This window comes from Lepus europaeus, chromosome 10 (genome assembly GCF_033115175.1).
Source record: "Lepus europaeus isolate LE1 chromosome 10, mLepTim1.pri, whole genome shotgun sequence".
NCBI classification, from domain to species: Eukaryota; Metazoa; Chordata; class Mammalia; order Lagomorpha; family Leporidae; genus Lepus; species Lepus europaeus.
Genome location: NC_084836.1, coordinates 100,491,355 through 100,516,237, shown reverse-complemented (window position 1 = coordinate 100,516,237; position 24,883 = coordinate 100,491,355). Strand labels below are relative to the sequence as shown.

General features: G+C 60.9%; 2 protein-coding genes across 11 annotated transcripts in view; one reads left to right on the top strand and one right to left on the bottom strand.

The window, feature by feature from the left end:
• The window catches only part of NOL4L (nucleolar protein 4 like), a 114,798-nt gene extending 101,686 nt beyond the window's left edge, over positions 1-13,112 (top strand). For 4 of the 5 annotated variants that reach the window (XM_062204021.1, XM_062204022.1, XM_062204023.1 and 1 more), the window contains 6 exons: positions 3,712-3,986; positions 5,830-6,015; positions 6,089-6,280; positions 6,422-6,544; positions 6,809-7,010; positions 9,177-13,112. In XM_062204021.1, the coding sequence (XP_062060005.1) occupies positions 3,712-3,986; positions 5,830-6,015; positions 6,089-6,280; positions 6,422-6,544; positions 6,809-7,010; positions 9,177-9,397 (1,199 nt within the window). In that variant the 3' untranslated portion in view covers positions 9,398-13,112. The remainder of the gene's footprint in view (positions 1-3,711; positions 3,987-5,829; positions 6,016-6,088; positions 6,281-6,421; positions 6,545-6,808; positions 7,011-9,176) is intronic. The other variant, XR_009867089.1, reaches the window with a different exon arrangement.
• Positions 13,113-15,852: 2,740 nt separating this feature from the next.
• The window catches only part of ASXL1 (ASXL transcriptional regulator 1), an 83,459-nt gene continuing 74,428 nt past the window's right edge, over positions 15,853-24,883 (bottom strand). For all 6 annotated transcript variants that reach the window (XM_062204018.1, XM_062204014.1, XM_062204019.1 and 3 more), the window contains 3 exons: positions 23,281-23,386; positions 22,097-22,730; positions 15,853-20,646 (listed from right to left, as the gene is read on the bottom strand). In XM_062204018.1, coding sequence (XP_062060002.1) covers positions 17,815-20,646; positions 22,097-22,730; positions 23,281-23,386 — 3,572 coding nt within the window. In that variant the 3' untranslated portion in view covers positions 15,853-17,814. The remainder of the gene's footprint in view (positions 20,647-22,096; positions 22,731-23,280; positions 23,387-24,883) is intronic.

The following is a 24,883-nucleotide window of genomic DNA, read 5'->3' as shown; positions in this document are numbered from 1 at the left end:
GACACAGTAAACACAGTAGCATTGTGAGGAGGTGATAAATGTGCTGGGAAAAATAGGTAAAGGGGTCAGCATGTCAGAGCAGGGCTGCCCAGGGCGGCCTCTCACGGCAAAGCCCTGGCAGCGAGAGAGCGCGCCAGGAGGACTGCCGGGGAGGAGGGGGGACTGAGGTGCAGAGTCCCCAGTCACAGCTGGAGGTGGCCGGCCGGGCAGGAGGGCAGGCCCCTGAGCAGCACCAAAGGCCTCAGCGCTCGGCCCAGGGCCTTTCCTCCCAGCGCCCACCCTCGTCCCACCTTGCCTGGTGTTGTGATGGGGCACAGGGCAGGCAGAGGGCTTCTGGGGAGGCAGCCCTGAAGGAGGAGGGGGAGCTGGCAGCAAGGGGTGCACACGGGCTCCTCAGAGCCCTTTGCTTTCTTGCTCACTAGAACCTGAGCCCCGCCCCCCCAAGGCCCACAGCCCCCTGCCTGTCTACTGCTGGTTCCCAAGGCCCGCCTCGGGGCTGACACCAGCAGCAGCAGGTGTCCCGGAAAGGGAGGGCCCTGGCCTCCTGCCTGGCTCTGACCACCTCAGACGGGGCAGCGGGTCTGCGCTGGGCTCGGGGCCGCAGTCCGAGGGAGATGCGTGTGCAGGGAGCGAGAGCGTGCGGGGTGCGGTAACGGCTCTTCCTGGGGCGCAGCTTCTCAGCAGTGGGCACCGGCGGCTCCTTGGACGCCCCACCGTCTCAGCGTGAGCCCCGTGTGCAGGGGGCTCTGCTTGGCCCCAGCAGGTGAAGAGGGGGCTGCTTGGATACAGAGCTGGGGGCCCCTCCTCCCCTGCCCCACGGCAACTCTGCTTTGTGCCAAAACCCGTGGCCACTGGTTGTGGGCAGCCCCGTGAGCGGATTGTCCCAGGGCAGGCTGTACAGGGCGGTGGGCAGCCAAGACCTTGGTGTGACGGGGGACAGGGGCTGTGTGCTTAGGGTTTTCTGTCCCTCTGGTGTGGGTTCTGTGGGTGCCACTGCGCAGGTGATGGGGTGGCAGCAAACAGGGATGCACAAGCCCATGGTTTTGGGCTATGTTGGGGGGGTTATTAAAATATATACAAGGGGACTTCAAAAAATTCATGGAAGATGGAACTGAAGGGCACCTGCTGCTTTGGGTGCCAAAGCATCGTGAAGCCGCGCGGACTTGCGCACCGTGGGGAAGCCTTCTGTACACCCGCGGGGCTGGCAGCCAGCACTGTCGCACCCCAGCCAGGAATGGCGCCCGTGACATAGCCACTCAGTCTCGGCTCCCCCACCCCTGGTCACGTGTGACCATCTGGCCCCCTGCGGCCTGCAGGCCAGGGGAAGCAGAGAAGTGCCTGTCCATTGTGCCCGGGTCCTTTCCCTCCGTGCCGGGAGCAGCACCAGTGCGTCATTCCTTTGGAAGACCCAGCGATATCCTGTACGGACACGCCACATTTTGTCCATTTGTTTTTTGTTTTTTTTTTTTCTGGTTTTTAAACTTTTTTTAAAAATGTATTCTGAGAAAGGCATAGAAACAGAGCTGGAGGAGGGGGTGGGGGAGGGCACTGTTTCTATCTGCTGGTTCGCTCCCCAAAAGCCAGCAGCTCAGAACTCCATGTGGGTCTCCCACATGCATGACAGGGACCCAAGCACTTGAACCATCGTCTGCAGGAAGCTGGATTAGAAACAGAGCTGGGACTCTGACGTAGGCTGCAGTTGTCCCAAGGGGCGTATTAACCACTGTGCCAAACCAGTCTCCGGTATTAAACACTAGGCATTTACAGAAGGTACAGGGTTCCAGCACGTGGGCATGCGAGGTACAGGCTCCTGGCGCCCTCATGGGTCAGTCCCCTTGCCCCTGCCCACTCCCTTTGCTGGGGGGGATGGACCCACTGGAGCCAGCACCAGTTTTTCCCTGGTCAGGCGGCACAGGTGCACAGCCCTGGGAGGAAGGTGCTGGTAGCCGGAGAGTCTGGGCCCCGCTCTGGGACTCTGACCAGGGAGGACGAGGGGGTCCATTGTCCTGGGAGGCAGACCGCAGGGCTGGCCCTGCCGTGGGCTTGGGCCTGTGCTGAATGCAATGATGGCCAGGTGTGGCGTCCACTGAGGAGCAGCCAGCCCATCCTTCCACAGGAGGAATCCGAGGTCCGCTGTGGCCAGGCACGTGGCCTGCACTGGGTGGTGCCCCAGCAGGGTGGGCTGAGCTCAGGGGACCAGCCAGTGGCTCTTCAGCTCCGCAGGCCAAAATGCAGTAGGAAGGAGGCCAACTGCAGGGCCCAAGCACAAGCCTGGAGAGGTGGGGTCCCCGTGGCTGGGAGGCCCCCACGCTCCCCCCAGCAGGTCAGGGGAGGCTGCGCTGTGAGAGGGAGGGCAGCTCTGTGGGGGCTGGGGGGGTAGCGAGTGGAGTTTGGCTGGTGAGGACAGCTGGTGTCCTGGTCCCCCGGAGGTGCGGGGCTGGCACCAGGGTTGCAGCGAGCACGCAGGAGGTGCTCAGGAGTGTGGGGTCTTGTGTGCATTCCATAGGCGCGGAGGTGCTGCCCGGAGAGAAGAGCCCCCTCTGTGGGGGAGGGGAGGGCGCGAGCATGGCGGGAGCCCTGGAGCCAGGCTGCCTGGAGGAGGAGGAGAAGGAGCAGCCTGGCCCCGGGGACCTGCGGCAGCCGAGGGGGAGGGGTGCCACTGCGCTGTGGCCTTTCCCATCCCCCTCTACCCAGGGCCCCGGCTGCCTGATGGGCAGCCTGGTCCCGCCCCCGGGCAGCCGGGAGACCCGTGATTGGTTGGGATCCTAGAGCCGCTCCGTCGCCATGGGGACGCTCCGGCGGCGCGCGTGCCCAGTGCCCAGCACCCAGCACGGGGACTAAATCTTCATAATCTACCGGCTGGGAGGGTGGGGGCCGGCGCGCCCCTGCCCTAGGGGAAGGGGTAGCCTGGGGCACCCGGGACACGGTCGGTCTGGCTCGCTGTGGCCACCCGCTAGCCCTCCCACGCTGGGTACCTGGGCGCCACCTTGAACCGCGTGGGTGGCTCCCCTGACAGTGACCCCAGGACTTCCAGGGTGGCTTCGGCCTCTGCGTTTTCCTCGGGTCGAGCAGGAGGCTGGCGCCTGTGGGGAGAGGCGCCTGGGGTTTATCTGGAGCAGTCCCTCTCCCAAGTTCAAGTTTGTTCTCCCGAGCCCCGCGCCGGCAGTGCTGCACTCGCGGCAGCAGGGGGCGCCCCGCGAAGCGCTTTGTTGGGGCTGCCCACCTCAAGCAAGCAGGGCTGGTCCTTTGAGGAGCTGGCGGTGCACCCTAGCTCCGGATGGCCCAGAGCACCAGGATGGGGCACGGCCTGCTTGGAGGAGGGAGTAGGAGACCAGACGGTCACACTGGAAGGCCACCCGCCTTCCCTGTGGACGTGCAGGCGGCACGGAGCGGAGGGGCAGTGCAGCTGCACGGGGCCACTCCTGCGAGCTTGGGGGCAGGGAGAGCCCGGCCAGACCCCCCGGCAGCCTCTGGGGCATCCTGGGACCCCCTCACCACCGGACCCTAGAAGCTGGGACTCCCTGGACCAGGCAGGAGGAGATGCCACGCCCCGGCCACTCTGCTGCTGACGGCCCCTGTGTTCTGGGCCGAGGACCCTGTGGTGCTCGGGAGGGTGTCAGGGGCAGGTACTCCGCGGGGGCCGCTGGGGCCACCGTCCTGGGGGCCGGCAGGTACAGGGCTGGGGCCTCACAGCCAGGCCTCTCTTTGCAGACGACTCCTCCTCCGAGAGCGGCAGCGGCAATGGCTCCTCCACCCTGAACCCGTCCACGTCCAGCAGCACGCAGGGCGACCCCGCCTTCCCCGAGATGAACGGCAACGGTGCCGCGGCCCCCATGGACTTCACCGCAGCCGCCGAGGACCAGCCCATCAACCTGTGCGACAAGCTGCCCGCGGGGCCCGCGCTCGGCACACCCTCCTACCCCTCGGACGGCTGCCCCGACGGGCTGCGGAGCCGCGTCAAGTACGCCGTGAAGACGACCCCTGAGGTGTGTGCGGCTGGCCTGGGCCCCCTCTGCAGGCGGGAATGCAGACGTCTGGGGTTTAGCTGGAGCCGGCCAGCGCGTGTGGCACCAGGGCTGTGCAGAGGCGGTGGGCCCGGGACGGGAGTGATGTGCATTGCCGCGGCTCGCCCCCCTCCCTGGAGCTGTGTGCTGCGAGGAACAGCAGCGAGTGGCCCACTCAGCGCGTGCTGGCCACTGCACCTGGCCACCCCATTTCACAGATGGTGCAGCAAAGGCCCAGGCTGCAGGGATGTGGAGCGGGGAGCTGACCAGGGTGGGCACCTGCACTGCTTCCTGAGGCTGTAAAGCTTCCTGCAGCCTGTAGGTGGCGCTGGCAGGCGCCAGCTGGGCTTGGGGGCCAGAGCAGCCTTCTTGGTTGGAGCTGTACAGTGCAGGCCAGGGATGGGGGGACGGTGCCCGCACCACCTCAAGCAGCATCTCCCTGGAAAGTTCTGGACTGAGAGGTGTGAGGTTGTCGTTGTATGTCTGATTCAGGCCGCCGAGGCCTGGCGGGGAGTGGACGTCCCCAGTGGGCAGGCAGAGCCGCTGTCCCAGGGCAAGGCGGGTCCTTCCTGGCAGAGCCCTCTAGCTGTTGTCATGGGGCCCAGCAGCTCCTGTCTTGTGGTTTTCTCCACTTCTGCCGTGACCATGGCAGCGGATCTGGCTGGGGAGCAACAGGGATTGTGGGTTGCCTGGGGCCCTCGGCCTGCAGGCGGCCAGCACCGTGCCCCAGAGGTCTTTGGGCTCTGCAGTGCTATCCACTCATGTCTGCACAGGAGGAGGAGATGGGCAGAGAGGGCGGTGGTGGCCGGGCCAGCAGCAGGTATCTTCACGGACCCACGTCTTGGGGAGCGCTGGGACCCCGCCACCACCTGTTCCTGAGCCTGCTCACCTGCCGGGGCCGCCCCTCGGAGTGCAGGAGACAGGTGGTGCGGGAGTCCAGGCCTTCAGGGTGACAAGGTGGAGAGGGGCAGGCTCGCCCTAGGGAGGAGCAGGTGCTGGCGCAAGCGATGCAGCATGGCTTGGCTCCCCCTGCCCCTTACTTATTTATTTAAGAGGCAGGGAGACAGAGAAGAGACAGGGTGCCCATCCGCTGGTTCACTCCCCAGATGCCTGCAAGGGTAGGGCTGGGCCAGCAACTCAGGTGGGGAGCAGGGACCCAACCACCCGAGCCGCCACCTGCCCCCTCCCAGAATACACATTACCAAAAAGCTGGAATTGAGAATGGAAGCCGGACTTGAACGCAGGCACTCCCAACCAGCTGTGCCAACCCCCCGTCCCTCCCTCTCTCCCTTTCCCTGTTTGAGTTGGCACCGGGGTGTAGGGGCACGGACAGGAGAAGCCGGCCCGGGAGCTCTGAGAACACACTTTGCCTAATGGACCTGTCGCCTGGGCTGGCTCGCTCTCCCAGCCCATCTGCTCCTCCTCCCCAGCAGACAGCACACTCGCCGCTTTGGTGACAGCTTGCTTGTCAACTCAGGGTTGCAGTCCCCTAGGGATCAGGCAAGAAAACCCTGAAGCCGAGAACAGATCTTGGCGCCCGAGGAGGCGGGGATCTCCTTCGTGTCTGGCTTTGCCTTTCACGGTCGTGCAGGTGCCGCTGGGGAGCGAGGCTTCCGTGTGCACTGCTATGTGGCCAGTGGTCCCTTCCGCGGCTCAGGGAGGTGGCAGCGGCAGGCACTGTCCCCGTCTCACAGGTGGCGGGATCGGGAGGGAGGAGGACTGGCTGAGGCTCAGGTGGCGTCTGGGCGTGCGCGCTTACCACCCTGCAGACCGAGCAAGGGCCAGGGGGCGGCTGGGCTGACCCTGTGCCTCGCCCGCTCCGCAGTCTCCCCCGTACAGCTCCGGGAGCTATGATTCCATCAAGACCGAGGTGAGCGGCTGCCCTGAGGACCTGACGGTGGGCAGGGCCCCTGCGGCGGACGACGATGACGATGACCATGACGACCACGAGGACAATGACAAGATGAACGACTCTGAGGGCATGGACCCCGAGCGGCTCAAGGCCTTCAACGTGAGCAGGGCGGGCTGTGGTCGGGCGGGGTCCTGGCTGGGGACAGTGTGCCCATGGCCCATGTCGCCCACAGATGTTCGTGCGTCTCTTTGTGGACGAGAACCTGGACCGCATGGTGCCCATCTCCAAGCAGCCCAAGGAGAAGATCCAGGCCATCATCGAGTCCTGCAGCCGGCAGTTCCCCGAGTTCCAGGAGCGCGCGCGCAAGCGCATCCGCACCTACCTCAAGTCCTGCCGGCGCATGAAGAAGAACGGCATGGAGATGGTGAGCCCCGTGAGCCCGGCCAAGGCCCGGCAGTGGGGAGCGCAGGCCCAGGAGTGCCGCCCAGTGGCTCTCGAGCTGGGCCCTGGCGCCCAAAGCCCCGCCCCGCCCTCACTGGCTGCCCCCGTTCCGTTCCGCCTGCAGACCAGACCCACGCCTCCCCACCTGACCTCAGCCATGGCGGAAAACATCCTGGCAGCTGCTTGTGAGAGCGAGACGAGGAAAGCGGCCAAGAGGATGCGCCTGGAGATCTACCAGTCTTCGCAGGTGCCCGCGGCTGGGGGGCGGGGGTGGGAAGGGGAGCAGGAGGGCGAGGCGGCAGCAAGAGGGGGTGGGGACAGTCGCAGGACGCCGTCGCAGAGGCCCTGCGGACTCTCGAGAAGGCCTTCAGCTGGGCAGTGACCAGCAAGCACTTGCCCTGCAGAGGAGCAGGCGGAGAGCCCGGGGGGCGGGAGCAGCCAGAATCCCCCAGCCATGCCGGGTGCCGGGAGCCCCAGGCCGGGACTGGAGCTTGTCTCTCTTCCTCTGCAGGACGAGCCCATAGCCCTAGACAAGCAGCACTCCCGTGACTCCGCAGCCATTACCCACTCCACCTACTCACTGCCAGCCTCCTCCTACTCCCAGGACCCCGTGTACGTCAATGGCAGCCTCAACTACAGCTACCGTGGCTACGGGGCCTTGAGCAGCAACCTGCAGCCCCCTGCTTCCCTTCAAACAGGAAATCACAGTAATGGTGAGTGGGGCGACGGGGTGGGGAGGAGACGGGCCTGGGGGGTGGCCTGTGAGGACCAGCGGGAGTGGGAACAGTGGCTCCCGCCCCCTCCTCGTCCATGCACGTAGCTGGTCTTTGGATTGCAAGGCCAGCAGGAGCTCAGCTGGCTTAAACGCACCATGCTGGTGCTTCCCCGGATCCTTCAGGCTCCGGCAGGTAGGGCGCTGCTCATGGGGAAAGCTGGGTGCGCTGGGGCCGGGAGCCCACGGCCGAGTTCCCGGTGTGTTCCAGCTGCTTCACTCCCGTGAGTCAAGCGATCACGCAGGTGGCGGCCCGGCGGGCTGTTGGGGAGCCAGGCTCCAAAGAGATGAGAACTTGCTCGTGCCATCCAGTGCTACGCCGGGTGGCACGGACCTCAGGCCCTCGCACCACGTGGCAGCAGGGAAGAGTAGTGTCAGCCTGCGGAGAGCTGGCTGGTGCTGCCCGGGGTGGGGGGGGCCCAGGGCCTCTTGGGCGGGGCACTTGGATGTGGTGCCTGCAGGGGAGCCCTGGTGGGTTTTTGAGCACAGAGGGCCATGGACTGTGCCATCGCCATCCTTCTGCCCGCCCTGGGGGCGAGAGGGCTGAGTGTGGGAGACAGGGCAGAAGCAGCGATCTGGGGGTGGCACAGGGCTAGGGATCGAGGAGTGGGAGGAGTGGAGGACGCCAGGGTGCTGGGGCACCTGGTCCTGGGTGTGGACTGAACACAACCGAGAATGCCGTGAGCCCTGTTCCGGCTGCTCAGCCAGGGAGGGGGCTGGTCCCTACTCGGGGCACAAAGCCCAGGCCCCCACCACTGTCGCTGGCCCCCGGCCCCTGGAAGTGGGGAGGTTGTGCAGGTCCCTGCAGGGTTCCTGCCTGGGCTTAGCGTCTCATCCCTTCCTAATGCCTCTTAACCTCAAGAGGAGGCTGCCTGGCCCTAATCCCCGAAGCCAAGGCCAGTGGGGCGGCACAGCACGAGATGGGGTGGGTGCCAAGGCCCCAGGGCCAGTGGCACCCAGCACGGCTCCTGGGAGGGTGCTGCCTGCCCTGCTCACATCGGCCAGCGAGGCATGAGCAGCCCCTAGATGGCTCTTTGGAGGGAGGCAGCTGCCTCCCCGCCCCAGCCGTGGGACGGCCGGTCGGTTTAGCTCCTCAACTGGGCCGTTGGGTCGGTGGCTCATTATGTTGCCATCTGAAGATGCAAATCAGCTTAGAACCCGGCTCTGCCTGTGTTGCTGCTCGCCGGCGACCCGAGCAGACTGGCCCTGGGAGGGGCAGCAGGGGCCATCTCCTCCCTAGGTGTCAGCCACCACCCCAGGGAAGGAAGGAAAGCAGTGACAGGGCCGCCACTTAGGGACGGGGCGAGGACAGGACGTGGCGCGCAGCTAGAGGGCAAGAGCTGCCCATGTCCTCTGCGTCCCCGCCCGGTCCTGCGGCAGTGAGTCCCCCCGCAGTGCGCAGCCCCCCTTCCCCACGTCCATACCCCCAGCTCTCAATTCCAAGGACACTGTTTACTGAGCGGGTCCTGGGACCTCCTTGATGCTCTTGTTCTCTGGTCAGAAGGGAAGTCACCCCCACAACTAGCTGCTCCGTCCTGGGCTGCACCTGCCTTCCCGGCATCCATAATTTATCGCCAGGTTTTACCTCGGGTGCGGGTGTCTCCCATGACAAGTGCCTCGCTTGTCCATCTCCCTCTGTAGCCACTATAGATGCAGGAATGGGCGCGCCTGGCCATCCGAGCCTCCCAGGGAGTGGGGAGGTGACTGGGACCCAGAATGGCCTCACGGCGTAAGATCTCCTGGGCGCGGGCGTGCAGGGGTGCAGCCTTGGGTGCCGGCTCCCTCTCCAGGGTCCTCCCCAGGCGTTTCCCTGCTGAGCACTCCGGGCTCTGTCCCCCGAGAGCCCCATACTGGGCAGGAGCCCTGTCCTCGTGGGTGGGGGCAGGCAGCCAGGCCCTGGGTGGTGGAGCCTTTCCCCCACAGCCTCCCAAGAGCGTGGCAGAAAGAGGCTTACCGCCCGCAGCCACAGCGCTCTGGGCACCTCCCTTGCAGGACCGTGCGTGGGATACATGGAGAACCCCCTGGCCCATTGCCCAAGTCCTGGAGGTCAGGACCGCGAGAGGGCGCTGCGGGTCCCCTGCCGTCTCACGGCCTTGCCTCTCCGCAGGGCCCACGGACCTCAGCATGAAAGGCGGGGCCTCCTCAGCCTCCAGCACGCCCACGCCCACGCCCTCCAGCAACAGCACCAGCAGGACCATGTCGTCGGCACAGCTGAGCCCCACGGAGATCAGCGCCGTGCGGCAGCTCATCGCCGGCTACCGCGAGTCGGCCGCCTTCCTGCTGCGCTCGGCCGACGAACTGGAAAACCTCATCCTGCAGCAGAACTGACGCAGCGGCGCCCGAGCGGCCCGGCCCCGGCTCCCCGCCTCCCCGCCTCCCCAGTTGGTACCTCTTGCTTTCTGCACGAGGCGGGATCCAGAGGAGCACTCCTAGCACCTGAGACTTTGGGCACAAGGACACTTTGTTTGGAACCTCACCACACGGGTGCTCTGAGCTGCTCGGAGAGGCAGCGGGGCCGCTCTGGAGGGGCTGGGGCTGCAGCTGGCTTAGACGCAGCCCCGTGGACCCTGACGTTAGAACCCACCCCCAGATAATTACCTTTCAAGTCTTAGGTGAGCAGAATTGCATATTTATTGAGAAAAACAAAGTGGACCCTTTCTTCCTCTCCCCTTAGTAATTTATTTTTCTGAAAATGGATTCTTTTGTGTTTGTACAGATTGCCAGTCTGTGTGTGTCTGATCAGAAGGATGTACCCCTGTAGCCGACATTGCATAGCACTACACTGACGCGGGCCGGGGCTGGCTGGCCGCGCCCTCAGCCGGGCCGTCCCAGGGACGCCACCAAGCAGGAGGACCTTCCCCACACCCATGGCAAAGCAGAACAGAAAAGGCACCCCCGCCCCGTTGTGCGGAAGCCCCGGTCCCATGGTCACCTGTCTTCTACCTCACACTCCAGCGTGGGCTTTTTCCAGGACGTGCCCTGAGCCTGCTCTGAACGGCTGCTCCCCACTCGAGCTGGCCGCCCGGGAGTCCCGGAACCGGAGCCCAGGGAGCCAGGCCTGAGCGCCTCTCTGCGTAGCTCAGAAGGAAGGGGCCGCTGTGTCAGGCTGAGCCCTGGCTGGCAGGCAGCCGAGAGCGCCAGTGGGACCGCAGCTCCTGTGCCCTCGCCCGTCATCAGTGAAGTGGAGAAGCCACCGGGGGCTGTCCCAGGACCGGCCCTCTCTCTGGAGGGGCCCGTCCTGGAGGAGACCCTGTGACCCCTGGAGTGTGAAAAAGGGCAGAAAGCAAGCTGGCCGGTTTCCTCCCCCGTGACAGGCACTTCCTCTTGCTCAGTGCAATACCTACCAGTGCTGCTAAAACCAGGGATTCACCAGACCTCAGCAGGCCCCCGGGGCCTCTCCGTGCAACACTCCGTAGCCATGAGAGCAGCTCTCTGCTGCCCGCCCTGCCCAGAGCTGGCAGGAGCCCTCTGTTGCCTTCCCCCCAACCCCGCGGAGCAAAGAGGCCCCCAGGGAGTCAGGGCCGAGCGGACCCTAGGATGGCCAGAGCGCGCCACTCGATCCCAGAGCAGGCACCAAGCCCCCCGCCCCCCCACCCCAGACCAGCCTCTCTGCAGCCGACTGACTGCCTGTTGCGGCCACTGCCTCCTGGCACCGTGGCAGACCACCCCTCAGGAGGGGCAGGACGGGTGCCAGTGTGGACGCCCCATCCTGCCTCGTGTCCAGAAACCACAAGGTGGGGTACCCCACCCTGGGCTCCCTCCCAGCCCGCGTTCCCCTACCCCGCCCCCTCGTGGCCTCCAACACCTGACCCAGCCACACCACCTCTGCCTTCCAGTTGATCGCCCCCGCCCCCAGGCCTCTGGCCAGGGCCGGGACACCCAGATGCACCCTCAGCACAGCACAAACTCTAGTGCCCAAGGCCTCTCCCACCCCACTGTCCACACAGCACCCCCCACCTGCTCAGTCCGACCCCCTGACGTTTGAATTTGTGTAAATACTTTTGTGTGTGTGTGAACAATATTGCAAAGTAATCATTAGATCTTTTGCAAAATGTGACCCCAGGCAATTTGTGAAAATCTTAATGTTAAGAACTGGCAGAGACAATCGCCGCCCTAGCATTCCTGGTACCGGTTGCTTAACATGTCGCTTCTCCCAGAGGCAGTGCCAAGCTGGGCACACACGGTTTGCGTCTCCTGGCAGGCAGGAGAGAGAGACTGGGGAAGGGGCTTCCTCCCACCTCCCGTGCAGAGCATGCCGCCGTGCCCCAGGGCCGCGCTCAGAGCACAGGCCCCGGCCATGTGGGCTTTCAGAGAAAGGGAAGCGGAGTGCCAGTGGCGATGGCCCCAGGGGGCTTCCCCGGGGAGCCCCTTCGCAAAGGAGCCGGCACCAGCAGGAGCAGGTGACGTGGTGCGATGGACTCGCGAGCTAGTTCAGTCAGGGGACTTATTTCACTTGTTTTAAAAGATGCAGCTTCAACCCCTTCCCTATACTCCTGAGGTGGACAGAGCGCCCAGCTTGCTGTCCCGCCACCCCCACCGCAGAGAGCGCCCCGCCCTGGGGGTGGGGGGACTCAGGACACAAAGCAGCCATGTGGGGTCCTAGAGTCAAAGGGAAACACCAGAGGGGACCAGCCGTTCGAGTCTCTGCAGGGCTGACCCTGGGAGGAGGGGTGCAGAGGAGCGGCCACTGGGTCTTGTGGGGTGACCCAACTGGAATCCACGTCACCGCCACCGCTCAGTGGTACTCAGTCTGTCCCCAAGGACGGCGCCGAGGGGGAGGAGGATGGGCAGGGGTTAGGGGGGTTCGAGGGTTTCCCACAGGTGGCACTCATCCGTCCCCACCCCGAGGGCCACTTGGACTCCAGGGGCGGCCACAGGAGTAACCACCAGTTCACTTTCAAAATGCTGCTTTGAACTCAGAGGGTTGATACTTTTAATTTGTAATTTTTTGTAAAACTTTTTACGAGATAGTAAAGTATTTCACCAGAACACCTGTTTCAATCCGTCCGTGGTCTGATTTTTATATAATTTAGTGGTGCTTTAGAAACTTTGTTTTTTTGTTGTTTCTGAGCTCAACAGCTCGACCCATCTCCGCCTGTATCTACCTAAGACCAATGTGAACCTTTGTATTTTTGCTCCTAATTTTGGACTCAGTGAAAGTGTACTGTTTACATGTACAGAAGCCCCGCGCCCTGTGTTCTGCAAGACTCCCTCTTGAGGAGGAAGCTGCACCTCACTACGCTCATCTGCTTAGCAAAGCCACGCAACAAAAACCTCTTGCTTTTCACCTACGTTTCCACCTAAAGAGGAAAACAACTACGCACCCGTGGAACCCAGCCTCGCTGCGCAGCGCCTGGGAGCGGCAGCCAGAGCCCTCTGGGGTCAGGGGGAGGAGGAGTCCCGTCCTCCAGCAGCCTGGCCCCGGGACGCTCACGATGCCTCACGTGGCCTTCAGGACCGAGCCACCCAGGGCTTGGGGACAACCCATGAGGTCGTCGATCCCCTGGCACATGTAGATCCGTTTTGGAAGAGCCGAGTGCGCACGCGAGACGAGGCGCCGAGACCTTCCCGGAGGCAGCTGGCTCCGACAGAAGCGCGCGGCTCTGCAGCTGACGGTGGACGGCACCGCCTTTTCACGGTGACTCTGACTGGATGGCTTCACCTCTAAATTATATTTTTACAGCTATGCACCTATGCAACTTAACGTGGCTCTTCTAAGCAGGTGAGGACTTCCTCCTCAATGCTCTCCAGACAAACGATTTGTGTTCTCTATAGTGAGTTTTCCCGGTAAACGTGGCTTAATATTTTAATTCTTAGAGCGTGTCTTCTCTCCGTGATGCGACTAACCCGTTTTGTTTGTGGAATGACTGGCACAGGCCACCTCCTCTCCCCCACTTAACAAAAGACCAATGAGCTGTTAATCGAGCTGTTATCTCCATGGTATTACTTGCTAAATGCACTGATTTCTTAAGTATGTGGAATCCTTTTCCTCTTGAACTGTATATCATATATAAGACTGAATCTACTTAATAAACACTGAACGGCAAACCCAGCGCTCCGCTTCCTTCTACTGTGTCCGGCGCCGGCGGCCCCCAGCCAGCCCCACCCTCCTTAGCCTCGTTGGGCATGGCGGCGGCTTTCTCCTGGTGGAGCCCGCCTTTTCCTAACCAGCCACCTGGTCCTCGGCAAGCTTCCCACCCGTTAGAAAGGGCAGGAGACCAGCCTTGGCCAGGGGTCCGTCGGGTGCCCAGCGCCGCAGTAAGACTCGCCGCCCCACCGCCCTACCCCAACCCCCACCTGCAGCTGCGTGCCCGACTTCAGCCAGTAGCCACGGACTCCAGGGCAGCGCCTGCTAGGCCAGCCCTGGCCTCTCGCTGCAACAGCCCAGGGCCTGCTGGCCAGTCCCCTCGGAAACAAAAGGGCCCTTTCCCAGGGGCCCCCGGGTGCAGGCTGGCTTTTCATCTTCCATAGGCACTCAGGGTCTGCCTTAAGGAAAACCACAGGCGCGTGGCTGGCAGCAAACACAGGCTTAAAAACAGCCGAGTTAAGTGCACGATTTCACCGGTGAACCTGCACGTGTGGGTGCCTGCATGGCCATGTGGCCCTTACCAGAACCTCTTTTTCTCTTACACTGGCCCAAGCAATAGCCAAAAACACATGACAGGTTTAAGAGACCAAAGGGGGTGGGGAGCAGTCTGGGGCTCTGTACAGAGGGCACGCACGGCGGCCACACACACACGCACGCACAGGCAGGCCTGGGCCTGCAGGAAGCACCTGGACGCTCACCTCCCCGCCCAGTATGCCATGGAAGCTCCTCGTCCTACCCAGACAACCCCTGCCGAGACTCACTGAGGCACGAGGGACCCACGGTAGCCAGGGCGGACATTTCCGGAACACGCCGCTCCATGCACACACTCACCTCTTCTGCAGGAAAGGTGCAGCTGTGCTGAGATCCCTGGGAAAAACCATCGATGGCAGAAGGCAGGTGGCTCATCCCCGGCAGGCTTCTTCACGTGCAGCTGCGGGCCAGGGCGGTGAGCGGTGGACACAGGACACCATCCGCCGGACTGTCCCAACAGTGAGCTAAAAGGTACTCCACGGCCGACAGGCAAACCTCCCTTCACTCGGGGGGGGCGGGGGGAGAGCACGTGCACGCACGCACACACACACACCCGTGCACGCACGCACACACACACCCGTGCACACACTTCAAGAAACCTAACACGCACTCAGGAAGCTAAGAAGCTACGAGAAACCTAGGCAAAACCTTTACAAAGTCCCGTCTCCTCCCTAACGACTTCTCGTATAGACACCGCCCGGCTCAGGCTTATCAGCCAGAAGTTGGGACGGGGCCCGGCTGTGAGGGCGCCTGAGGACCCTGGCCAGTGGTGCATCCCTGGGGGAAGAGTCCACGCAGACGCAGCTGCACCCACGGGGGGAGCGCCACTCACCCTGCACTCTGCTGGGGGCCATGTGGGTATTTGTTAACACCATTCGTGTGCCATACACAATTATCAACCCGAAATGAGCCTGCCGTAGATGTACTGAATACTGGCCCGCAGCCAGCACGCCCCACCCCCGGCACCCGAGAGGCAGGGTGGGTGCTGTTCCCGTCATCAAGGTCGCAAGTCCCACCCTCACGGTGGGTCCCGACGGCGCCCCCACACAAGGGCATCAAGGGCTGGTCCCAGGTAGCCCCGGCGGATTTAGGCCACTGTTCAGCACGCACACAGCCCTCACCAGCCGGCTCTCACTTCGAGATGGGCAGATGTCAGATGAATGAATGATACCTTGCTGGGCGAGCAAGACAATTTTCTTTCCATATTCTGAGTGCGGCTCTTTGTCCTTTCCACCAAGAGTCAAGTAAGCCTCCTGCACAGAACATTCAGGACCGCACTCAGCTACCGGAGCAGGAGACCAAAGCCACACGTCAGCTCCACAGCCCACAGGGCCCCACCAGCAGCTCCCCTCCCAGGGAGGGGTAGGGGAGGCAGTGAGGCAGGTGGCAGTGGCCATACACACCTGTCTCGGCCTGGCGCAAGCTGATGGTCACCAAGCCATTTCCTAGGCAGCACTGCCAACCAGAAGCAGGAACTATACTCCAAGTGGCCCAGCAGAGTCAGGACAGTTGGCACACAGGTTACGTAGGTTCCACTGAGAGCCAGCCCTCCACTCCGCCACACTCTCCCGCCTCCCTGAGGAGACGCAGACAGCCAGACGATGCCTCAGTCCTGAGTCCCAGTGCCTCCTACCTCTCACAGCCACGGGTGGGCAAATGGAGTCTGACAGGAGTACTGACAAGTTCCCATAACCACCAGCAGGTGGCTGCCGGCCACCCCAGATGTGGGCACTGTGTGTGGCAGCGCGGCTCGGCCTGCTGCTGTACTCTCTCCAGTCCACGGGGGAGAATGCCTGCAAACACACTTGGGCTCCCCCTGCCTGCCCCACTCGCAGCTTGTTAACACAGACAAGACTCTCACGCCCATTTTCGGACTCCGAGAAGCCCTGCAGTACAGAACTGGTGCTCAGCCTCTCAAGGCACACCCTGCCACCCCCACGCCCCCACACCTCCCAGGTGCAGTCTGGCGGGCAGCACTCATCGCTCTCAGACCCCCAATTCCTGTCCACGTAGCGCCAAGCTCGCCCAGCCCCGGGCAGCCGCAGGGCTGGCTGACCTCACAAGGGCGGGTCCCCAGAGGACACCTGCCTGCACTGCCCTGGCCAGCTCTCCACGTGCCAGCCTCAGCTTCCCGCAGCAAGATCACCGACTCCACGACGCTGGTTGTATAGGTTTATTTTTCCAATACCATGAGAGACATGCAACAGCAGTGCTCTCCTCTGGGCGGCCCCACGACAAGCACCCAGCTGGACCTTCAAACGGGGAGCAGCCAAAGGAAGAAAGGGACCGGCCACCCTCGGGGCCCCCGCTCCTGGTCTTCAGTAAGCAGACTCTTGAGCAGGCTTGGCCAGCAGAGCATTCTATGTCACCGCCTCATCACCAACTCCTCCCCTGCGCTTCGGATGCAAGACAGCCACATCAGAATAAACGTGGGAGGCAGTGCGTGAGAGCCTGGCAGGTGAAGGGAGATGCGGCCGAGTCACACAAATCTCCTTCTTCCTCCAGAGGCACTCGCGCACAGACGCAAGTTCAAGGAGTCTCAATCCACAGTCGGTGAAGACACAAGATAGAAGGCAGGGCACAGGGTGAGGGTGCGCGCACGCACGCGCACACACACACACACACACACGGTGAGGGCGCGCGCACACACATGCATACACCCCTCCCCCCCCCCAGGGGCAGCTACTTGCTGTAAAGGTGCTGGAAGAGACGGGGCAGGCACGGCTTCGTTTCTTCCCAAACCTGTGGTCAAAGTAGGTCCCAAGGGGCCCAGTTGCCCAGGAACTGCTGTGCCAGGTGGGCCTAAGGGCCAGATCTGGAAGGCCTGCACGGAGGCTGACCTGGGGACCCACCCAAAGTCCAGAAGCACTGCACACTGGTGGTGGTGCTGTGTCACCCACGGCAGCGAGCAGCCAGTAAAGGCTGGGGGAGAGGAGGGAGGAGGAGAGAAACGGACAGGCTGCGTTCGCTCAGTGGTGTGCTCATGGGCGAACTATGGCTCTGTAGGCTGTGCAGACTCCCTGGGACTCTCGACAGGGTGCCAGGCCAAGCTGGCCAATCCCAAGTCAAGCCACGGCCCGCTCACGTCAGGAGCACAACACTCAGTGCCTCTGACAGGTGCAGAGAAGGACTTAACACCATGTGCACACAATGATGCCAACACCAAGTAAGGAAGAGACTTTCGTGTTCTCTGTACAATACATCCATTTACAGAACCGGCCATACTGTGTACAACATATAAATACGTGATAAAACATCAGAGGTGCATAGAGCATACTTACAGAAGCCAAAAGGTTCACTTTATACATCCAAGAGTAGAGTTAAAAATATAAAAATAAGAAACACACACTGCTTTGAAATGTAAATGACTTTCACATACACAGGCGAGCGGAGAGGCCCACTCCCACAGAGTCCAAGAAACGGGGTGCGTGTCGAGCACAGCGAGTCACCTGCAAACGCCTGGCGGGCGACTCACGGGGTCTGCAGGTGGCGTCATCACAGCACACAGCTCCTCTCCCCAACCCCATCGTCAAGGCTCCAAAAGACCCCACAGGCCAGCAGATGGCACGGAGACAAATTTCAAACTGGCTTCAGCAACAGAACCAATGGTCAAACTGGAACTGTCACTTACAAATGACTCAGCTGTGGCCCTTGGTCAGCAGGTGCTCGAGCCCCCTGGTGGGCAATGCTGGGAGTAACTTTAACCCTCCGCGGCTTCTTCCCCAACCGTTACCTCCCTGAACAGTAGCAGAAGAGAACGTGGCAGGGAGGGGCAGTGGGAGACCGGCATTTCTCATCAGTGCGGGCAGGGGAGCTCCCTTGGCAGAGAACCCCCTTCTCGCCTCCGTCTCCAGTCAGTCCCTTGGGGTGTCAGGCAGGCTCCCGGCCACACCAGGCAGTGACTGCGAGGGCTCAGGCTGGCTGGCCTTGGGCAGCCCTGTGGGTTGCCCGCTAGGAACTCCCTCCAGCGAGACCAGAAGGCTTCAGTATGATAAATTTTAGGGGTGGCAAGAGCGCTCTTGCCTAGACAGTCTATTAGATCCATGATATTCTGTATACAGATTCAAGATCAACCATTCTCCAAATACACACACTGACTATACAATTTCCCCATGGCCATGATTTATTATCTCACCACAAGGCACAGCACGCAGAGCTTGGAGGGGCCGATGCAGTCATCGTGACAGAATGCACCGCAGCCTTGGCACATGATCATGGCTTTGAGGCTGCACGCACACTGCAGCGAGATGCTCTCCACCGCGCTGCTGTCCGTGAACATCTGCAAGGAGAGCGATGCACTGTGGCCCGCACCAAAGTTTGCTTTGTGGCTCAGCTGCACCACACTTCCAGCAAGGCCTTTAGGAAAGCTGGGAGAGCTGGAGGAGTAATTAAAGCTGGTGGAACTTAGCTGGAGTTTAGAAAGCTTCCCATAAAAAGCCTGCTTGATGTTGAGTTGGGAGGGAACGGAAGGAGGCTCCAGAGGCTGGCTGAGCCCCTTGCCCGGCTCCCGGGGAAATCTCCAGAAAGGCAGGCCCATGACGAAGGGCGTCCCTGGCAAGGGGCCCACCAGGTCCAGAGGGCTGTGCCCGGCAGCTTTGCTGTTCTCGGTGTCGGCCTTGAGCGGCCCTCCCCCCCCAGCCTTCTCATTCACGATGCTGCCAACAAAGGCAGGCGCCGGCTTTGGAGCCCAGCCTTCCCCTGCAGCCTGTACTCCACTGCACACGGAGCTTTTGCTCGGCCCCGGCTTCCTGCTGGGACAGACTGGAGGGACCTCGGCAGGCAGTGGGGTCAGGTCCACAGGCCTAGGGCAGTGAAGAGTTGCAGCCACATTCTTAGAGCCAAAGAGCTTCTTTCCTTGGCCTCCAACACTGTTCTGATCACCCAGGGCCCAACTCGCCTGCTCGGCAGCAAAGGAGGTCACATTGGGAGGTGAGACACAGGGTGCTCTCGAGGTAGTGAGGTCGCCGGGGCTTCTGCCTGGAGCAGCACTGGGATTTCCGCAGTGGGACACGTCACGGATTTCCTTCTGGTCTTCCACGCTGAAGGAAGAGAACTGCTCTTTGGAATCCATTTCTTCCAGTTTCCCAGAAGTCACTGGACGTAGGGAGTCTGAGTTTCGGGCTGTCTTGGTAACCTTCTGGAGCGCCCCAGGAGCCTGAGCAGCCTCTATCTTGGCCAGCCCCGTGCCTGCTGCACAGCTCACAGGCAAATCAGGCTCCTTCCAAGCCCGGGAGGAACAGGGGCTGCTCCTGCTGACCGGGCGACCGCTCTCCCCAGGACCCCGCCGAAGCAGTCCCTGCGGGGACTCTGGCTTGCTGCCGCCGTGCGCTGAAGGGAGGATCTTCTCGAGCGGCAAGCTCCCCTGCAGCAGCTGCATCACCAGCGGGTTAGGGACCTCCACAGAGGCCCCCGGCCTGGTCAGGCACACGGGCCTTGGCTGGAACTCGGCACTGGCCAGCAGCAGGGAGTCCGCCATCTTGTGGGGGACGGCACACACTCGAGACACCCAGCTCTGCGCAGCAGCCATCCCGTGGGTCCTTGGAACCACGCTCAGGTCACCACTGCCCTTGGACGGCGGGGCGGACTGGTCCCAGGCATGATCTTCCTCGCGGCCCTCGGAGGCTCGCTCTGTCACCGCGGACTCCCTGGTGTCGGCCTCACGGCTGTCCTCGAAGAGCAGGCCTTCCACGTCGGAGGCCGTGTCGGTGGACTCGCTGTGAGGACTCGGCGCTTCAGAGTCTCCGCTGCTCTCCAGCTTCTCAACGTCCACCTGTTTGCAGCTGCTGCCAGAGCCGTCCAGGCCCCCTCGAGGTGGGCCCGGCCAGGGTGAAGTAAGGCTGTGGGGAGGACCCAGCCCCTCCGGAGCTGCCGGCCCCCGGGACAGGGCAGGGGCGAAGGGAGCAGCTCCCTCCCATGCCTCTCCGCTCTGGGCCTCGCCAGACCGTGTGCCCTCTCCGGACCCCAGAGCGGGCTGTCTCACTCCCTCCTCGCCCGAGGGGACAGGCATCCACGGGGCAGCACTGCTGCAAGCAAGAGTCTCGGTTTTCACGTTTGCTCGGCTGGGATCACTTTCCCTCCCGAGCAGGCTCCAGTCACCAAGTCCTAACTGGGCATCAGAAGGTCTGTCCTGCAGGCACTCGGTCCAGGACGATTCAGGTGTGGCACTGGGGGTCACACACACAGGGTCCTTCACAGCGGAACCACTACGGAGAGCCTGCTCAGCTCCTCCTCCAGACACAGCACCTTCCGTCAAAGACTCCACAGGCCCACTCTGGCGGAGAACAGTGCTCCCTTGCTCCTCAAAACCTTCCCAGGAGGTGGTCCCAGACTCGCACTCGGCTCTGACACCTAGAGGCACCTCAGGCTGCTCTGCCAATCTCTCAGCTACCGGCGTTTGGGAGGACAGCGGGGGTGAAGCCTGGCACGGCTGGTCCCCAGTGGGAGCAATGGGGAGCTGAGAGGCATCTTCCAGCCCGCTTGGGAGCACGCTCGGGAGCCTCTGCAGGGAGCAGCTTTCCTCCTCCCTCCTGGCTCTGGACACGGCAGTTCCGGCGTGGGCACGCTCCCCACTCAGAGGACAAGGCGGCAGTAATTGTGTTCGCTGTAGATCTGACGCACACTTTCCAGGGGTGCTTGTAGCTCCCCTGGGTTCAGGGTGGCCACAGGCCTCACCACCATCACCACCGCTGCTGCCTCTGCCACCTCCCTCATCGGTGGCCCCGCCGCCACCTCCACCCGGGCCACCCCCCCCTCCGATGGCAGTGGTGGCCGCCTCTCGATGGCAGTGGTGGCCTCTCGCCCCTCGGGCCTGCCCAGCACAGGCTTTAATGTCTGTGAGGGTCCTGGGGCCAGTCCAGCCCCGGCTGGAGGACTCCGTGGCAGGGATGATCCGGGGGCATATCTGGTAAGTGGGCTGACCTTTAACCACCCAGGGTGGTTTGATGCGTGAAAGTTGAATCTGCAAGAGAAGAATTGGAAAACAGTTTTAATTGAGTGACCCGACCTAGGAAGTATAAAAGCAGAATTTGGATTCTATTCATTTAGGGATCATGGCCCAGAGGGTCAAATAATCTTCTTTTAAAAATGAAATAGGCTGGCGCCGTGGCTCACTTGGCTAATACTCCGCCTGTGGCGCCGGCACTCTGGGTTCTAGTCCTGGTTGGGGCGCTGAATTCTGTCCCGGTTGCTTCTCTTCCAGGCCAGCTCTCTGCAGTGGCCCAGGAGGGCAGCAGAGGATGGCCCAAGTGCTTGGGCCCTGCACCCGCATGGGAGACCGGGAGGAGGTACCTGGCTCCTGGCTTTGGATCAGCGCAGTGCTGGCCGTGATGGCCATTTGGGGAGTGAACCAAAGGAAGGAAGACCTTTCTCTCTGTCTCTGTCCCTCTCTAACTCTGCCTGGCAAAAAAAAAAAAAAAAAAGGAAAGAAATACGGGGCTGGCGCCGTGGCACAGGTTAATCCTCCACCTGTGGCACCAGCATCCCATATGGGCGCCGGTTCTAGTCCCAGCTGCTCCACTTCCAATCCAGCTCTCTGCTATGGCCTGGGAAAGCAGTGGAACATGGCCCAAGTCCTCGGGCCCCTGCACCCACGTGGGAGACCGGGAGGAAAAACCTGGCTCCTGGCTTCTGATCAGTGCAGCTCTGGCCATTGCAGCCATTTGGGGGGGAACCAACAGAAGGAAGATCTTTCTCTCTGTCTCTCCCTCTGTCTATAACTCTACCTCTGAAACAAATAAAATCTTAAAAAATGGAATAAATAGTCATAGTAAAATGTCTGTCCATGATACTACTACATCTCTTTCAAAGGGTTCAGTTCCAAGACTGTTACATGCCATACTCCCACGTTTAGTGTCTGCTGGAACTGTGAGTCACTACAGCAAAGAATCTGACAGTACCTTACAAATTATTTAAAAACCAAAAAGGCCATTTAGCCTAGTAGTTAAAGACACCCTGTGTGGCTGGGTTCCATCCTCAGCTCTAGTTCCCAACTCCAGCTTCTGGCTAAGTGCAGCCCCTGGGAGGAGCGGTGATGGCTCAAGCAGCTGGGCTCCTCTTACCCACATGAGACCTGGACTGAGCTCCTGGCTGGCCCCAGCGACCAAGGGCATCTGGGGAAGGAACCAGTGGGTAACAGCACTCTGGCTCTTTCTTTCCCTCTCAAGTAAAAATAAAATGAACAAAATTTAAAACTCGGAGGATTCTGACCTCTAGGACAAAAAAAACCCAAGAAGTCAAGAATCTTATCCTCCTGAACTTAAGTCAGCCTCAAGAAAAGCTTTCTTGTAGAAAGCTCTGTGTCCCCACATAACTAACGCACAGGCCCCAGCGTCCTCTTCCCAGCACAGGGGCGCCACAAGCTCGTGCCCTGCCAAGGCAATCTGACATCCAGGAAGCAAAGAGGCTCCTACCCGGATGGGCGGGACTTTGGGCTCCTCTTTAGTGGGCTGTGGCTTTTCGGTGTGAACACTTTCAATTGTGTTACGAAAGGACTGACGATCTTCAAGCCGGGGCTTCTTCTCGGGAAAGGACGCAGAGGCTGCCTGCTCAAAGGATTTCCTCTTCTGATCCTTGGGCTCCAGGTCCACAGTCTCCTGGGGCAAGCTGGGAATTCGGTCTGGAGATGCAGAGGCCCGCGTCGACTTGTCCAGCTCGGTCTGGGTTTGGGAAGCCACAGGTTCACCTGGGCACGTGGGGCCCTCTGGGTCAGCTGCTGCGCAGGATGGGCCTGGCACTGGGGCACTGCTCACTCCTGCCGAGTCAGTCTTAGCCTCCCCATCCTTGTAGAGGGGGACGTCTGGTGACATCGATTTGGCATCTTTAACAACCGCTGCTTGTTCTGGCTCCTGGTTTTTGTACAGACTCCTTCGGGACCTGGTCCGGAGATCTGGCCGAGAGCGTTTCTTGAAATGCCCATCACGCTGCCGGGCGGTGGGACCACGCTGTGATCGTACCGACTCTCCCGGGACCCGCACGCCGCTCTTGATTTCAGCCTCCTCCTGGCCCACGTTCTGCTGCAACGACTCTTCTTTGGTCAAACCCAATCTGCAAACCAAATTCACAGCATCAGTGAGAGGCCAGAAAGGGCATGTCTCCTTTACAGGAATAATTAACACCTAGGTTTCACATAACAAAATAAATCGGCGTGGTGCACCACATCAACCACACCAAAAAAAATGTGCACCAGCCTCACTGTGAATGACATAAAGCTAAATGACCCAAACCCCTGCCAGCTCTGCATTCCTGGCCAGCACAGGGCCTCAGGGCCTGCTGGGCCTGCCTCCCAGGACCCCTGCAGATACCAAAATCCACGGACGCTCAAATTCCTTCCATAAAATGCTGTGGCCTTTGCCAATAACCTACGCGTACCAGCTCATACTCACTCTGTTACTTAGACTCCTGACACAGCACAAATGCTACACAAACTGTAGATATGCTGTACTGTTAGGAAGAAGTCTATATATGATGAGTACAGACACAACTCCTCTCCTCCCCCACAAGATTCTGTTCCCGCCTCAGCCCCCGGACTTTGAGACCATCTGTCGCTGTCCTCTCTAACGTCCAAAGCCAAGACTCATAGCACCGAGTGCCTTACTTCTGTCCATAGTAGTCTTCAAAGAACTTTTCTTTCCATTGTTCCACCTTCTTTTCCTTTTCCATCTCCTGTCGTATCCTGACTTGCATCTCATGAGTGAATTCACCTAGACAGAAATAAAACTATGCTAGTGAGTACATTTAGGATATTAGCATCTATCTTATGAATAAGCAAGTCTTCTACGTTCTGCTACATCAGAAGATTTTTATTTATTTATTTTCCTTGTATTTGAAAGGCAGAGACAGAACTTTTCCAACCACTGGTTCACCCCTAAATGCACCCAACAGCTGGGCCTGGGCCAGGCTGAAGCCAGGAACCAAGAACTTCATCTGAGTCTCCCGTGAGGGGCAGGAACCCAAGCACTTGAGCCATCCTCTGCTGCCTCCAGAGTGTGCACTATTGGTAGGCATCTGCATCAGAAGCAGAGAACTGGGACTGGCACCAGGCACCTTGATGTGAGTGTCCCAGCTACAACTTAACTGCTATGCCAAACACCTGCCCTGTGCCAGGAGTTGGGCCCCCCTTACACCAGGTTTATTCCCAGGACAGAGCTACCATGTCTATTACACAGGTAAGTTGCTCTTCCTTAGGGCCCTGGTTCACCTCCTGGCAGCTCCACTTCTGATCCAGCTCCCTGCTAATGTGCCTGGGAAGGCAGCGGAGGGTGTTGCAAGTGCTTGGGCCCCTGCACCCACGTGGGAGACCTGGAAGAAGCTCCTGGCTTCAGCCTGGCCCAGCCCCAAGCTGTTGCAGCAGCCATTTAGGGAGTGAGCCTGTGGATGGAAGTTCTGTCTCCAACTCTGCCTTTCAAAAAAAAAAAAAAAAAGCAAAATAATAAAGAAACTAAAGAATCATTCTTTCGCCGGCGCCGCGGCTCACTAGGCTAATCCTCCGCCTTGCGGCGCCGGCACACCGGGTTCTAGTCCCGGTTGGGGCACCGATCCTGTCCCGGTTGCCCCTCTTCCAGGCCAGCTCTCTGCTGTGGCCAGGGAGTGCAGTAGAGGATGGCCCAAGTCCTTGGGCCCTGCACCCCATGGGAGACCAGGAGAAGCACCTGGCTCCTACCATCGGATCAGCGCGGTGCGCTGGCCGCAGCGCGCCTACCGCGGCGGCCATTGGAGGGTGAACCAACGGCAAAGGAAGACCTTTCTCTCTGTCTCTCTCTCACTGTCCACTCTGCCTGTCAAAAAAAAAAAAAAAAAAAAAGAATCATTCTTTCTTATTCCCCAAACAGGAATCAGTGACCACAGACAGGGACAAAGGCTTATCCTTAAGAAGCCCTACTTACAAAGCTGACAGTTGGTTTCTTGAATCTCCAGTGCTCCCACCACCCCAACTGTTAAGAGTGGCTCTCTGTGCCCATGCTGTCTTTAAGAACTACAAGGGTGATGCCGAACATCTGCTTTCCTTTCGGGTATCTAGAATCTATGTATGTACCTGGTAGCAGCTTCCTACACGTAATTCCCATACATAATCAGCCCCTAGTGAAAACCCTGAGCACTGGAGCAGGCACTTGAAGTAGTGTGTAAGAAACCTGCATCCCATCCCGTAGTGCTTGGGTTCTATTCCCAGCTCTGGCTCCAGATTCCAGCTTCCTGCTAAT